General features: G+C 41.0%; 1 protein-coding gene across 4 annotated transcripts in view; it reads right to left on the bottom strand.

Annotated features, from left to right (window-relative positions):
• phlpp2 (PH domain and leucine rich repeat protein phosphatase 2) overlaps positions 1–16,473 on the bottom strand; it is a 120,318-nt gene that overhangs the window by 28,068 nt on the left and 75,777 nt on the right. For all 4 annotated transcript variants that reach the window (XM_080186900.1, XM_080186902.1, XM_080186904.1 and 1 more), the window contains exons 9-12: positions 10,644–10,846; positions 9,800–9,860; positions 9,517–9,612; positions 6,917–7,072 (exon numbers count right to left, since the gene is read on the bottom strand). In XM_080186900.1, the coding sequence (XP_080043026.1) occupies positions 6,917–7,072; positions 9,517–9,612; positions 9,800–9,860; positions 10,644–10,846 (516 nt within the window). The remainder of the gene's footprint in view (positions 1–6,916; positions 7,073–9,516; positions 9,613–9,799; positions 9,861–10,643; positions 10,847–16,473) is intronic.

Below are 16,473 nucleotides of genomic sequence, written 5' to 3'. Positions count from 1 at the left end.
CCTTCTAGCTGCAATCCTCACACACACTTTTGATCTCTGCCAAACCATTATTGCTCACATATAACTTCACAAAGTGAGTTATTGGAAGGTAAGTTCATGATCCATGATATTAAATAGAACATAGAACATTACAGTGCAGTACTGGCCCTTGATGTTGCGCCAGCCTGTGAAACCAATCTAAAGCCCATCTAACTTACATCAATCCGATATCATTCATATGTTTATCCAATGACCGTTTAAATGCCCTTAATGTTGGAGAGTCCACTATGTTGCAGGCAGGGCATTCCATGCCCTTAGTACTCCCTGAGTAAAGAACCTATCTCTAACATCTGTCCTGTTCTATCACCCCTCAATTTAAAGATATGTCCCCTCGTGCTAGCTATCACCATCCGAGGAAAAAGGCTCTCACTGTCCATCCTGCCTAATCCTCTGATCATCTTGTATGCTTCTATCAGGTCACCTCTTAACCTTCTTCTCTCTAACAAAGACAGCCTCAAGTCCCTCAGCCTTTCCTCATAAGACCTTCTCACCATACCAGGCATCTTCTGGTAATTCTCCTCTGCACCCTTTCCAATGCTTCCACATCTTTCCTATAATGCGGCGATCCAGAACTGTATGCAATACTCCAAGTGTGGCTGCACCAGAGTTTTGTACAGCTGCAACATGACCTCATGGCTTCGAAACTCAATCCCTCTACCAATAAAACTGAACACACTGCATGCCTTCTTAACAACCGTATCAACCTGGGTACCAACTTTCAGGGATCTATGCACATGGACACTGAGATCTCTCTGCTCATACACACTACCAAGTATCTTACCATTAGCCCAGTATTCTGTATTCCTGTTTCTCCTTCCAAAGTGAATCATCTCACACTTTTCCACATTAAACTCCATGTGCCACCTCTTAGCTCAGCCCTGCAGCTTGTCTATGTCCCTCTGTAACCTGCAACATCCTTCCGCACTGTCCACAACTCCACTGACTTTAGTGTCATCTGCAAATTTACAAACCCATCCTTCTATGCCCTTATCCAGGTCATTTATAAAAATGACAAACAGCAGTGACCCCGAAACAGATCCTTGCGGTATACCACTAGTAACTGAACTCCAGGATGAACATTTCCCATCAACCACCACCCTCTTCTTACAGCTAGCCAATTTCTGATCCAAACTGCTAAATCACCCTCAATCCATGCCTCCGTATTTTCTGCAAAAGCCTACCATGGGGAATCTTATCAAACATAAGAACATAAGAAATAGGAGCAGGAGTAGGCCATCTAGCCTGCCCCGCCGTTCAACAAGATCATGGCTGATCTGAAGTGGATCAGTTCCACTTTCCCGCTTTCTCCCCATAACCCTTAATTCCCCTGTCTATCAAAAACCTATCTACCCATGACTTAAATATATTTAGCGAGGTAGCCTCCACCACTTCAATGGGCAGAGAATTCCAGAGATTCGCCACCCTTTGAGTGAAGTTCCTCCTCAACTCCGATCTAAACTGCTCCCCCCTTATCTTGAGGCTGTGTCCTCTAGTCCTGCTATCCTTTCTAAGCGGGAAGAATCTCTCTACCTCTACCCTATCCATCCCCTTCATTATCTTATACGTCTCTATAAGATCCCCCCTCATCCTTCTAAACTCCGAGTACAGACCTAGTCTATTTAGTCTCTCTTCATAGTCCAACCCCCTCATCTCCGTTATCAGCCTAGTGAACCTCCTCTGCACTCCCTCCAAGGCCAATATATCCTTCTGCAAGTGCGGCGACCAAAACTGCACACAGTACTCCAGCTGCGGCCTCACCAGTACCCTGTACAGTTGCAGCAAGACCTCCCTACTTTTATATTCTATCCCCCTCGCTATAAAGGCCAACATTCCATTCGCTTTCTTGATCACCTGCTGTACCTGCAGAATGGGTTTTTGCGATTCGTGCACAAGGACCCCGAGGTCCCTCTGCACCATAGCATGCTGCAGGTTTTCACCTTTTAAATAAGAATCCCTCCTACTATTATTTCTGCCAAAGTGGATAACCTCACACTTGCTAACATTATACTCCATCTGCTTTACTGAATGCTTTACTGAAATCCATATACACCACAAATAATCCAACGAATCGTTGCCTTCAAATAAAGGCATGAGGAGAGAAAATTCTCTTCCAGTTTCTCCAAAACTGTAACCTTATGAAGTTTTGGAACTCTTCAAGTGGCACACACAAGTCAGAAGTTTATAATCATAAAGAACAAACCATTAGTACATATAATATTCTTAAGACAGTTCGTAAAACAAATACTTCCATGCGTTGAGGTTGATAAATCAGTTCCTTAAAAGGTGTTTAAATGTGAATATTGGTTGTACTACACTAAACCTCATCAGCTACTTCAAATAAACTTACACTTGTCACTGAGCTTTACATATGCCAGCAAATGTTAGTTAGTGATTTATGTTTTCTAGACATGAGAAACAAAGATGTCCAATGAATATGCTGTTTGATATTACTGTATTCATGCAGTCGCTGCGACAATACTGAGAGAAATAAATTGCCAACACAAACCATATTATCTAAAATTTACATTGCTGGCTTCTGAAAAACCAAATAATAGGACAAGACAGATGCAGCATCCACTACCAATGCATGAAACATCCATTCCATGCCACTAAAGAATACGTTGCACTTCAACAAAGGAAATAAATAGCCCCAAAATTTCTAATTAGATGGCAAGTTGTTCGTCCATTGTCATTGATGAGGACGTCAACACCATTAGTCATTTTGAGGCTGGTTGCAGTGTGTTCAAAAATGGCTGATCAGGCTAATTCGGGCATGGAATGTCCAGGCACATATTGGACAGACTTGTATAGACACTGTAGTTGTTGTACCAGTAGCTCTGGACTTGTGCAGCTCGCGCTCAGGTTGTGCTTCAGCAATACACCTTGCTTCGTGAGCTCGACAGCCTTTGTGGATGAAGCAGCGCCAGGTAGGGCAGTTTTGTGCCAGCATTTCCCAAGTGGTCGTGTCAATGTCAAGCGACTTCAGGGAGGCCTTGAGTGTCTTTGAAACGTTTCTTCTGGCCTCCATGCGAGTGTCTTCCAGCAGAGAGTTCCCCAAAAAGGAGCTGCTAGGGTATGCGCTCATCTGACATATGGATGACATGACCTGCCCACCAGGTCTGCGTTCTCATCAGCAGTTTGTGGACTGAAGGTAGACTGGCTCTAAAGAGAACTTCAGTGTCTGGTACTTTGTCTTGCCATCGGCTGCGTAATATTCTGCAAAGACAAGTCGTGTGGAAATGATTGAGCTGTTTTGCATGCCTTTGATACACAGTCCACATTTCACAGGCACACAGGAGGGTAGTGAGTACCGCAGCGCTGTCGACCTTCAGTTTTGTTGCTGGGCTGATTCCTCGACGTTCCCATACCGTGGAACACGGTCTACCAAAAGCAGAACTTGCCTTTGCTATTCTGCAGTTAACTTCTGTATCAATAGTCACTGTTTGGGAAAGGGTGCTGCCAAGATAAGTGAACTGGTCCACTACCTGAAGTTTCTGGTTTTGATTGTGATTATGGGTTCTGCGTACAGTGCATGACTTCGGTCTTTTTAATGTTGATGGTGAGTCCAAAGTTATCACAAGCCATGAAAAATTTGTCCACACTGACTTGCATCTCTGGCTCTGAGCCAGCATACAGGATACAGTCATTGGCAAAGAGGAAATCTCTCAGGACAGTCTCTTTCACTTTGGTAATAGCTTGAAGTCTCCTCAGGTTGAAGAGCTTCCCATCCACTCTGTACTTGAGGCTGATTCCTGCAACACTGTTCTGGAAGACATCATTCAGCATGGCAGTAAACATCATGCGGGTGTGACCACACAGCCCTGTTTGATGCCACTGGTGACTGGGATTGCCTCAGAGAATTCTCCGCCATCCAGTACTCTGGCCATCATGGAACTGGTGTACCATCTGAATGAATTTGGGGGGCCAGAACTTTGACACGATCCTCCACAGGCCTTGTCAGCTTACAGCGTCGAAGGCTTTCGCGAAGTCAACAAAAGTTGTGTAAAGCTCGCGATTCTGCTCCTGACGCTTCTCCTGAAGTTGGCGCACAGCAAAAATCATGTCAGTCGTCCCATAACCTTTGCGGAAGCCACACTGTGACTCTGGAAGCAGGCCCAGCTCCAGATGGGTGACCAGATGATTTAGCAGGACTCTTGCGAGGGTTTTTCCTGCAAATGGAGAGCAGCGAGATTCCTCTGTGGTTGTCACATACTTGCCGATTGCCCTTTCTCTTGTAGAGGTGTACGATGGAAGCTCTTTAAGTTCCTAAGGAATGGATCCTTGCTTCCAAAAAGACTGGAACAACTCGATGAGCTTCTCAATAAATGCAGAACCAGCAGCTTTATAGATCTCTGTGAGTATGGCATCTGCCCCTGGGGCTTTGCCACTGGATAGGTGGCTGACAGCTTTCGTGACTTTGGCTACTACCGGAGGGTCATCCACGGTGCTGTTGCTATCAACCTGGGGAATCCTGTCTATTGCATCATTAATAGATGACAGTTGGTTGAGGACAGCTTCAAAGTGTTCAGCCCAACTGTGCAGGATCTGAGCCTTCTCTGTAAAGAGGATTGGACCATCCGTACTCAGGAGGGGAAAACTCCCGAGAGACTGAGGTCCATAGAGAGTGTTGAGGGCTTCACAGAACTGTTTCAAGTTGTTTCTGTCAGCGTATCCCTGTATTTCATCTGCCTTGACGCTCAGCCAGGCATCCTGCATTTTACGCAGTTTATTCTGGACTGTCCTGCGAGCACTGGTAAAAGCATTTTTCTCAGCAGCTGATGATGGGTCGTTCTGACAGGCCCGAAGTACAGCCTGTATCTCCTCATCATTCTCATTGAACCAATCATGCTGCTTGTGGGTGGAGGGCCCAAGCATCTTCAGCGCAGATGTATGGATAGCATCCCTGAAGCGTTCCCAGTCGTCCTCAGCACCGCCTGTGAGGTATGGGTCAGCAAGCTTGATTTCTAAGTCCTCAGCCAGTGCTGAAGCTATGCTGGGGTTCTTTAGTTTGGCCGCATTGATTCTTTTCATAATCTTGCTTCCTTGTGGTCACCTCTTGGGTCTGATGTGGACCCTCATTTTGGAGACAATGAGCCTGTGATCTGTCCAGCAGTCAGCACCACACATGGCCTTGATTACTCTGACATCCAGGCTGTCTTTTCTCCTGACAATGACATAGTCGATAAGATGCCAATGCTTACAGCGGGGGCGCATCCAGGTGATCTTGTTACGGGTAGGCAGACAGAAGGTTGTGTTAGTGATGAGGAGGTCATGTGCTGCACAGGTCTTCATTAAGGAGTAGGCCGTTACTGTTACACTTGCCCACTCCATGCCTCTCAGTGACTCCCTGCCAGATTGCAGAGCCACACCCTACTCTTGCATTGAAATCGTCAAGCAAGATCAGCTTGTCGGTACTGCTCACTGCTGATAGTAGGGCATCTAGCTCTTTGTAGAACTTGTCTTTCATCTCGTCCAGGTTGTTCATTGTGGGGGCATAGGCGCTGATCAGGGTGGCTTGACTTCTGTTTTGTAGTGGAAGCTATAATGTCATAAGCCAGTCATTCACACCCTTGGGTAGACTATCAAGTTTTCAAACAAGATGACTCCTGACGGCGAATCCAACTCCAGCATCACGATGGTCATCACTGCCGCTGCATAAAAAAGCGTATCCACCTCCAATTTCAGTCAACTGACCTACGTTGACAAGACGAGTTTCACTCATGGCTGCAATGTCAATGTTGTATCTTGCAAGCTCTCTGACAACTCAGGCTGTTCTTCTCTCTGGTCTGTCTGCTGTAGGGTTGTCCAAAAGTGTGCGCATGTTCCAAATGCCAATGGTGAGCAGTGTCACTTTGTGTTTTGTTTGTTTGACCGCAAGATGGGAACCCCGCCAGCCGTGATAAACTGGTCAGGGTGTAGTGAAGCAGGCAATGTTTAGGGCACCTTTTCTAGCCCCTTCCTCATTCTACAGAGGTGAGCAGTGCGTTCCTGAAGAGGATTGCTTAGTCGCTGAGTTCCACTGCTGCTTCGGTCAGTGGAAAACGACCATTAGGCCTGAGCTGCCTGCATGCAGGCCGTGACTACAGCTCCCAGTGTATCCACACCTGCTGCTTTGTCGCTCGCCCATTGCCACAGGACTTCAAGAGTTGAACAGGACACTAATGGTGATGATGGTGTTGAAACCGGCACTTGATTTGGAACAAGGGAAACTAGCACTTGAGGGAGAGTTGCACAGCGTCAGCCTCACTCTCTCTTCCCAATTCCCATCTAGATCCAGTGGCAAGTCAAAAGTCAGGACGGCTGGATGTGGGACTAGGCGCAGTGGATGACCAGGATGTCTTCTGTGTCTTGTCCTGCTCTTCGTGTTCCACGATGCTTGCACAGACTGCCTTCTTGACCATTGGGCCTTCCATTGGTCTTGTCCACTCAATCCGCCGGATTTTGTCTTCACATGCTGGGATAGACATCTCCCTATCACACTGAGGGTTGAGGCCCATCGGCTACCCTCACCTGGTTTAGCCAGCTTGTCGAGGCTGTTGCCTGGGGTGTGGCCGCTGTCGCATGCAAACAGCTACGGGGAGCCACAGGTGAGAGCTGAATGCCACTTGGGGACAAAGGATTGACAAACCGCCCTGAAAGGACGTGACATGTTCCCCCATCAAAGGTAATACCCCTCCCTGACATCCCATACACACCTCTAATTAGATACCCTTATTTGAAACCCATCTTATGGCAGCAAGTCAGTTGAAATAGTACTAAATAATTTGAAATATTTGACACACATTATAGTACTAATTAATGCAGCATTCAATTACCTTCATTATTTATCGATATCAGCCACAAATCCCTTAACATAATTCATAACATTTTTACTTACTTCAAAGCCTTGAGGAAAAGAAACTCTGGAAGTTCATTAAGTTGGTTGTGTTGTACATCGAAAACCTCCAGAGGTGTGTGTTCAAGGTGACTGGGGAGACTTTGAAGATGGTTGTGTCCAACAAATAGCTTCTGTAGGCTCAAGCTGCATAGTAATCTGAGGTAAACAGACAAGAATATTTTCAGATACAATATATAGGATGCATACAACTATATTTTTACACAAGACAGCCTTACCACATCTGGTTTTCTTCTACTCATAAAAGATTCATGAGGTGGTATGGTTATGTGGGCAATGGCAACATTCTTATACCCCGATTAAAAGGGTTATTATTCATTGTGAGCTCAAAAAATGATGAACTCTTACTGAAGTACAAGTTTAATCTCGTCCTCATGTCAGGTTCAGCAGAGATGATCATTAGCTAGTAAAGAGGAACAAAATTTTTTCCTTCCAATAATTCAAATGCGTAGAAGCCAATTATAGTAACCCAACTGCTGTCTCAGCTGAGATCAGCTAACTCAGCATACAAACTGGGAATTGAGGCACAGGTTTAGGTTTGCACGGCTAAGTAACACACTAGGCAGTCTATTCAAAAGTGTCAAGGCAACCAAGCTAAAAATGCCATTCTAATGTTTCAATGATTAAGCAACAACAAAACGCATGGCATTTGGCTCTGTGCAATAGGTAAAATAAAACAAATGCTTAGCTTCAAAGTGAAAGTTAAGCAGATTAGTTACTTTGAGATTAACAAAAAAAAATTCTCCTGGATCCAGTCATCAATCAGCTTGACGGGTTCTTGAAGTAAACCTTACTACGTAATTCACATGCAAGTAACTTATTATTTCATCCTCAAAGAATCCAAAACATATCCATAAACTTTATCATTCTACCTTCCAATCATCTCAGTGTTTCCCAACCATATGCAGAATCAGATGATTTAATCCTCTTTTCTCCACCAGAAGACAACACCACACACCTTGGTATTCCAAAGCACGGTCTAACACTGGACTGAGGTGAAGCAGTGCAAAACAATGCATAAGCAAATATCCTTACCTCTCCCTGGCTTCTGTTGTCAGTTTCAGCTGTTCCATAAGCTAAATTGAAAAGAATTCAGGATTTACAAACTGAAGAAATGGGAGGAGTTGGTTGTCTGGCCACTTGCGCCTACTCTGTCCTTTAATGAGATGAAGGCTGAACTTCTACATCATCTTCATATTCCCACCCTATCCCTTGATTAATTCAGTCAAACTTGACCTCAGTCCTGAAGATGCTCACCCACTGAATATCCACAGCCCCCAAGGGCACAGGTTTCTAAAGATGTCACCCCTTGCTCAAATGATAACACCCTCACGGCTGTTTCAAGCGATCATGGTTTCAAGCTCCACGCTAGATTGAACATATAATTTTGGCTGGAAACATAGTGCAATACTGAGTGAGTGTTGTGATGTCATCTATCAGTTGAGACTTTAAACTGCTATCCCACTTATCCTCACAGGGTGCATAAAAGATGCCATAACACTATGCAATGAGTTGCTGCAGAAATCATAGAAAACAAGTCTTCTGATATCCTAACTAATATTTATCACCCAACCAAAAAGCACGGACAATTAGTCATTTATTTTATTTGTAATGCTTTGCTGACTGCAAATCAGCTGCTTCAATCATGTATTAGGAACAGGAAATACATTTCAAAAGTACTTATTTGGATTAAATACTTTCAGGTGTCTTGAGATCAATTACTCCCACCTGCATTTAGAGAAAAATGATAAAGCAGGATAGCGATAGCGAACTAAGAGAATAACAGAGAAAGTGAAAGAAAGCCATAATAGATGTAGGAAGAGAACAGAGAAACAAACAAACAGTAGTGGTGGTAGAAAGATTACAATAACAAGGTTGAAAGCAAAGAGGATAACATTAAGGGAATCAAAAGCAGATCTCCCAGAATCTCTAAACCTCTTGTCTATGTAGCAAAATGCCAAGAACAGACAAACTCATCATTCATAATAATTTACTTTGTCTAGTCATGTTGTTTCAAGCAGTGGATTAGTTGAAGTGTTGTTACTTAAATACAAAATTAGAAAACATTATGAGGTTAATAATCCAATTAACAGTAATTTATTGGTATTTGTTGAGGAAGGAACTTTTGCCATGATATTCTTTATGCTTAAGAATTCTGAGAAATTTTAATGGATCGACAGTAATTGATTAAATGCTTCAATGAGAAGACAGCCCCTCCAAATTATGCCAAATTCTTGATCAGTGCATCTGATGGCCTAGATTATGAGCAAGAGGCTTTTATGATCAATCACTACAAAGTCTGAAATAAAGATATTAATCTTATGAATAGAGCTAAACTAATGTGAAATGCTCCTCCACAAGCAGCATCAATGAACCTAGTCAGGGGATCCCAACTTTTCAAGACCTAAATCTCCCTGCTAAACACTTGAGTCTCCATGCCTGCTTCAACTGATAAAAGAAATGCATAAGAGAATTACAGAATATTGAGGGGGGAAAGTAGTAACATCAGATTATTGCAGGTAATATAAGTTCGATGCCATAAACAGTCCAGATACATCACGAGATCTACTGTTCTTTCCCACCTCATTGGTAGTTCTGTAATCAGATTATGACTAACATCCAGCAGTTCAAGTTTCTTAGCATCACAGACCCAGTCAGGTATAGATTCCAGTCTGTTCCTGTTGGGGTAAAATACAATAATTCGATCACAATCTAATAAACTTCTGATACTTGAAAAATCATAGTTTGCAAAAGCAAAAATAGCTCATCCACATGCTTCTGTGGCCATTTTAAACTTACTGGTGCAGCATATGAAATATCTACTGCATTAACTACATACAGATATAGAGACAGATATACACATACCTTGAGAGATCAAGGTGAATCAATTGACCAGGAAGTGGATAGATGCTCAGTGTTGTCAGTTCTAAACAAACATCCAAATTAAGTTCAAACAGATTATTGTTATAGAAATTGCAGTCAATCTTAATGAGAAAACAAGTTGAACACAAATATATCATTCATTGCACACTGCTTCACAGCAGTTCATTGGAAAAGCTGCACAATGTATATGACTATCTTTTCATAGGCCCTAAACCAACAATTCCACTCTGAGGTTTAGTTCTTTGCCCAAATATACATTGCACTTTATAAATTCTCAGTTGTTGTACTGAACTCAACTCCTCTATAGCTCAGACTCAAAATATTAGCTCTGTTCAATTTCTACAGATGCTGTCAGGCCTGCTGAGATTTTCCAATCTTTTCCATTTCAGATTCCAGCATCCACAGTAATTTGCTTTTATCCTCTATATTTCCATTTGTTTTCCTTGGTCACCTCCCTGAAGACTGGAAATGCTCTCTTTGCTTCAGCTATGTCCTCTTTCAGCCCTTTTCCAGCACAATGCCTCAGTTGATCCTTGATGTCACTTAGCATTATCTTTCAGCTGATCTTTGTTCCTAACGCTATCATACTCGAGAGTTCAAAGGAACCAGATTTTTAAACACAAATGAAAGGGCGTATTTTTGTTTGTTAAGCCATCACAATGTGGGGAACTAAATTCTAACAAATCTGTAGTTCAGCTGGGTCACAAACACTAACCTAGGAGATCCTAAGAGCTACATTGCAATAATTCAAAGCTAGAGGAAATTCAGGCTTTAGAAAAAAATGACAATTCATAGACAGTAACCAGTTAAAAATTTAGTGACTTACGATTGGAACCAGCATACAACGTCCTCAAAGAGAAACCACTTAATGAGAGAACGGTCAGTTTGTTGCGTTCACAATGCAGATGTTCAATACTTGCAATTACACTTAAGTCAAGTTCAGTCAGGAGATTGTCTCGAAGATCCAGGTACGTTACATGATTAATAGCTTCTAGGCTACCCATCACGATTGACTTAATTGAGTTCAACCTAATGAACAGAAAGAAACAAAATGTAGTTGAGAGACCTAAGTAATAAACAACATGCTTAAAGAGATGGGCAAAACTAGAAGCATGGAATTTAAATTCTACACACCAATCAGACAACAACATCACAAGCAGAAGTAGACCATGTGGCCCATCGAGTCTGCTCTGCTACTCAATGAGATCACGACTGATACGTAATGATAATCCTCAATTCTACTTTTTCACCTTATTCCCATAACCTTACAGATTAAAAATCTGTTTATCTAAATCTTGAACATATCTAATGAGCCAGGCTCCATGGCCCTCTGTGGTAAAGAACTGCAGAGATTCACTACCGAGAGAAGAAATTCCTCCTCATTTTAAACAGGCAACCACTTACTGAGATTATGTCCTCTGCTCCCACGACAGGAAACAATCTCTCAGGATTTACCCTGACAAGCCCCATGAGAATCTTACATGTCTCAATGAGGTGACCTCTCATTCTTCTAAACTCCAATGAGAAGAGAGGCCTAACCTACTCAACTTCTCCTCAAGAAAATCTCTCCATATCCAAAGCAGTCTATTGAACCTGCCCTGGATTGCCTCCAATACCAATTCATATTTCCTTGGATAAGACAACCAAAATTGTTCATGGTATTCCAGGTGCGGTCCAACTAGTGCCTTGTATAGTTTTAGCAAGATTTCCCCATTTTTCTTCCATTCCTTTTGAAATAAAGGCCAACATTCAATTTGCTCTCCCTATTACCTGCTGAACTTGCATGCTAGCCTTTCAGTGATTTATGCACAGAAACCCTAAAGCCTTCTAAACTGCAGCTTTGACAGTCTTTCACCATTTAAATAATATTCAGCTCCATTATTCTTCCTACCAAAGTGCATAATTTCATAACTTCACGTTTTCCTACATATTATTCCATAGGTAAAGTTCTTGCCTACTCACAACTTGACTATATTCCTCTGCAGACTTTGTCATTGTCACCACTTGCCTTCCTACCTTTGCATCATCTGCAAATTTAGCAATAGTACATTCACCTCCCTTGTCCAACTCATTAATTTTTTAAAAAATTCATTTGTGGGACAGGGCATTGCATTTATTGCCCATCCCTAGTTGCCCGAGGGCAGGAGAGTGTCAACCATATTGCTGTGGCTCCGGAGTCACACATAGGCCAGATCAGGTAGGGACAGCAGACTTCCTTTCCTGAAGAACATTGGTGAACCAGATGGGTTTTTCCAACAATCGACAATGGTTTCATGGTCATCAGTAGACTTTTTTTAAATTCCAGACTTTTTTTTATTGAATTCAAATTCCACCACCTACTGTGATGGGGTCTTGAACATTAGTTGAGTTTCCAGATTAATAATCTAGTGATAATACCATTAGGCCATTGCCTCCCCAGTTGTGACCCAGAACTGATCCCTATGGCATTCCATTAGTTACAGTTTGCTATCCTGTAAGTGCCCTTCTTACCTCCGGTCTCAGTCTTCTATTAGTTAGCCAATTCTCTATCCATGCTAATTTACTATTTCAACACCATGGGCTCTTATTTTAACAGAATTATTTCACAGACAGAAATATGATTAAACTACAGCCAACACGAACTTGATTATATATAATTAAACTATATTTTACTAACTTACCACAAATTTTCCAAGGACATGACAAGTCAGTAGGAACAATTATGTAAGTATATAAAGTGGCTGATCAAACATCTCTCAAGGATCTTGGAAAACTAAGTGCTGTGAGGTGAATCAAAAACTGGCTAAACAACGATCTGAAGGCATTTATAAATTGACATTTTTCAGGTGCAAGAAAAATATGTGAATTCTCCATTAATTAATGCTTGACCTTGCACATTTCCTTTTGTTCATGACTTAAAAAGGGAACAATGCCAGCAATGTTCTAATTCAGAAATTTTCCTCATCTCAACTTCCTAAAATTGGTGGATGCCAGATCCGAACAAAATTAAATCCAGCTCTATGAGTCAAGATTATTCAAAATTCCCAATAAACTATTGCTGTAGCTGCTAAGTATAGTTCAGACATTTTCCAAAATGATTATCAAGCAGAGCATAGACAAGAAAAATGAAAACTGCCTTGGAAAGAAAAGTTACATTTATGGACATTACAGATTACCTCTTCTAAAGTACCAGCATGGGCAGGTGATTTGTACATAGCAATTGTCTCAAACAGCAATTGAGATATGTTATTGAAGAATCATATTGACAACATGAGGGAAATATCTCCTCTTTGAATAATGTCACAGAAAATTTTACATCTGACTATATCACTGGAAAAACCAGAACCTCCAATGGAAACTGTAGCCCTATGTCCATCAACTTGGGTTAGTTGGTAGAATTCTAGTTAGAAGCTTAAAGATTTAAAACCTCTTCTTTAGCCTTATTTTAATGTTTAAAAACAGCACCTTTGACAATGTAGCACTCATGCATCAACACAGATCATTTGGCAAAAGAGCTACATTCCCTGATGGAAAAGTACAAATCCCAAGGTTCAGAACAGCAACATATATCCACTTACCAACTAAATAAATGTTTTTGCCACTCCAACTATATTTTTTTTTTTAACTAATCCTGTTCAATATCTACAACAGAGGCACTTCGACAAAAGTGAAAAATAAAGAAGGCATGGCAGAAACAGATTTGCTTCACATTATGACCTGCAGGACTGAAGACTGAAGTTTATCATCAAAGACTTGAGGTCAACTTTACAAATTGCTTGAAAACATTCAGAAACGGCTACATCATTGTTGTGTAAAAATCCAACAAGAATCACATGTCAAGTTACTCTCAAAGTTTCAATAACTGTAATCATTCAGCTGAACCATGCCTATGAGGGATGAACCTGACTGAATACTATTTAGATATGACAGAATTCCTGCATTAAAAAATAAATATTCCTATATGGATATGGTATGCTGATCAAGGGAGCAGACAATTTTGAATACTTTTAGTTATTACAGGTACTGTATATGTGCAAGTTATTAGTGATGGTGATGATGAATGATCCTGGTCAATGAAGAGGATTGTACTTTTTTTCTGCCTGATACTATATTTACAGTAAAGATCTAACAAGGGTTTTCCCTAAGCAAGAAAACAAACACTCGGCGTATATATCATCTGGTCAAAAAATCATCTTGCAGAACTGAGTTTCCAAAAACAATCAATAAAACTCTGCTCATCTTATAGCAAGGCTTCATTCAAGATGCAACACCAGGTTAAAGTCTAACAGGTTTATTTGGTAGCACGAGATGTCAGAGCGCTCACCTGATGAGGGGGCAGTGCTCCAAAAGCTCATGCTATCAAATAAACCTATTGGACTTTAACCTGGCATTATGAGACTTCTTACGTGCTACCCCAGTCCAACGCCGGCATCTCCACTTCAAGATGCAGAGTATCCCATGTGAAATGTGTGTTTGGTTTCTATTATGGAAACCTGCACAATTATTCTGCATGATTTCTAAACATAATCTCTCCCTCCTTTCCTGTGGAAAAAAAATTGAATTGCAGGATTGTTTGATGATTTTTGTTTTAAATCCAAAGCTTTCTGGCAGTGTTCAGAACATGCAAAATGAAGCTAACATGTTATTTCATCTACACATCCAAATCACAACTCAATTATTTATTAATAGTTGGCAACTAGTTGCTTTTGGAAAGACATTTAGACATGGATAGGAAAGGTTTAGATGGATATGGGCCAAACGCAAGCAAATGGGACTTGTTCAATTTAGGAAGCCTGGTCGGCGAGGACGAGTTGGGAAAAAGACCCTGTTTCCGTGCTGTATACCTCTATGACTCCATGACTCAATGAATGATACAGCACTCCCTCCAACAGCACAAAGTTCTAAAGTGTCCTCTGCATATCAAATACCATGCAATTTTAATGAAGTAGAATTCCTCTAGATCTATAAGTACAAATTTTTGAAGGTGACTGGACAGATTGGCAAAGCAGTTAATAAAGTAGATGGGATCCTGGGTTTTATATGGCAGAGGCAGACAGTACAAAAGCCTGTAAGTTATGCTAAGTATATATGAAACACTAATTCAGGCGCAGTTGGAATAATGTGTCCAAATCTGGGTACTGCACTTGCATAAGGATATGAATGCTTTGGAGACAGTACAGAAGGGATTCACTAAAATGGTTCTGGGGTGAGGGATTACAGCTATGTGGATGTACTGGAGAGTTTGGAGCTGTTCTCTTTACAGCAGGTAGGCTAAGAGAAAAATTGCTGGAGATGTTTAAAATCACAAAGGGTTCAGTGGAATTTTTAAAAAATTATTTCCAATAGCTGAAAGGTCAATAACCAGATAGCAAAAATTTAAAGGGACTGGCAAAAGATCCAAAGGCAACCTGAGGAAATATTTTTACACAAAAAAATGGTAAGCATTTGGAATGCATTGGCTGATTGGTGGATACAAATTCAAAATGGAGGAGGAAAGAAATGCAGGATATGGAAAAGAGCAGGGAAGTGGATCCAAATGGATTGTTCTTCAAAAGAGCTGGTGCAGACTCTGGACTGAATGGCCTCCTCCTATGATGCACAATTCTATGATACTTGGCATAAGTTACATCTAGCACTTAGTTCAATAAGTTCATTTCATGTAAAAGATATATGGGAATACATTTTTAAAATGAAGACCATAGAGATACATACCTATGATATAATATTAAGAAAAAGATGAGAAAAATGTGATAGATTACCATGTAGAGAAGTTTTAAGATAAAAATAATTAACTCTTGTTTCAAGTGAAGTTAGAATTCCATCAAGTTTCAATAGCCTTAAGGAAAAGAGCATTTATTGATTCGTTAAACTTTTGTTACTACACAATTACAGTGGACACTTAAGCACAAATAATTTTGTATTGAGAGATAATGAATGCAAACTCAAGAAATAGAGCTGCACAAAGGTTCTAAGCAATCGATAATTAATTTCTTGGGATTCTTTTATTGCTCTGAGGCAATGGTAAGTTTTAATTACTTAGATGCCAATTTGATTGTACTGAGAAATCAGAGAATGTACAGGAAGCCAAATTTTAGGTTTGGACGGAAAGACAAAATGAATAATACAAAGGGGAGTACAAATGCTGGAGGAAAAAGAAAAACAGAATTTCAATGAACTTAAGAAATCAGGGAAAAGGTGTTGGAAAGATCAGCTGGAGAGATGGTAGAGGGAAAAACACTGAGCAAATATCCAGTAACACAATAAACTTGAGTGATAGGATGAATACAGCACGAGGCCATTTGGGCACATCATGTTCATGCCAATTCTCTAAAAGAGCAACTCAAGTGAACCTCACTCTCCTGCCCTTTCCTATAGCCCTGCAAATTCTCTCTCTTAAGATGCTTATTCAATTCCGTTCTGAAAATTACAATTGAATCTTTACCACACCTATAGCCAATGGATTCCAGATCCTAACTACTCAGTATGAAAAGGCTTTTCCTCAATCACCTCTGGTTCTTTCATTAATCACATTAAATTGGTATCCTCTGGTTCTTGAAACTTCTGCCAATGGGAACAATTGCTTGCCATCTGTTATGTATTGTGGCATTGATACTGGAAGCTTGGAGGATTAAAAACTAACAGCTTTATTTACAATGGGCATTTACTGCAGGCTGCTT

The sequence above is a fragment of the Carcharhinus amblyrhynchos genome, chromosome 4 (assembly GCF_965287045.1).
Source record: "Carcharhinus amblyrhynchos chromosome 4, sCarAmb.v2.hapA, whole genome shotgun sequence".
Lineage (NCBI taxonomy): Eukaryota > Metazoa > Chordata > Chondrichthyes > Carcharhiniformes > Carcharhinidae > Carcharhinus > Carcharhinus amblyrhynchos.
This window is presented reverse-complemented; position numbering and strand designations above follow the sequence as displayed.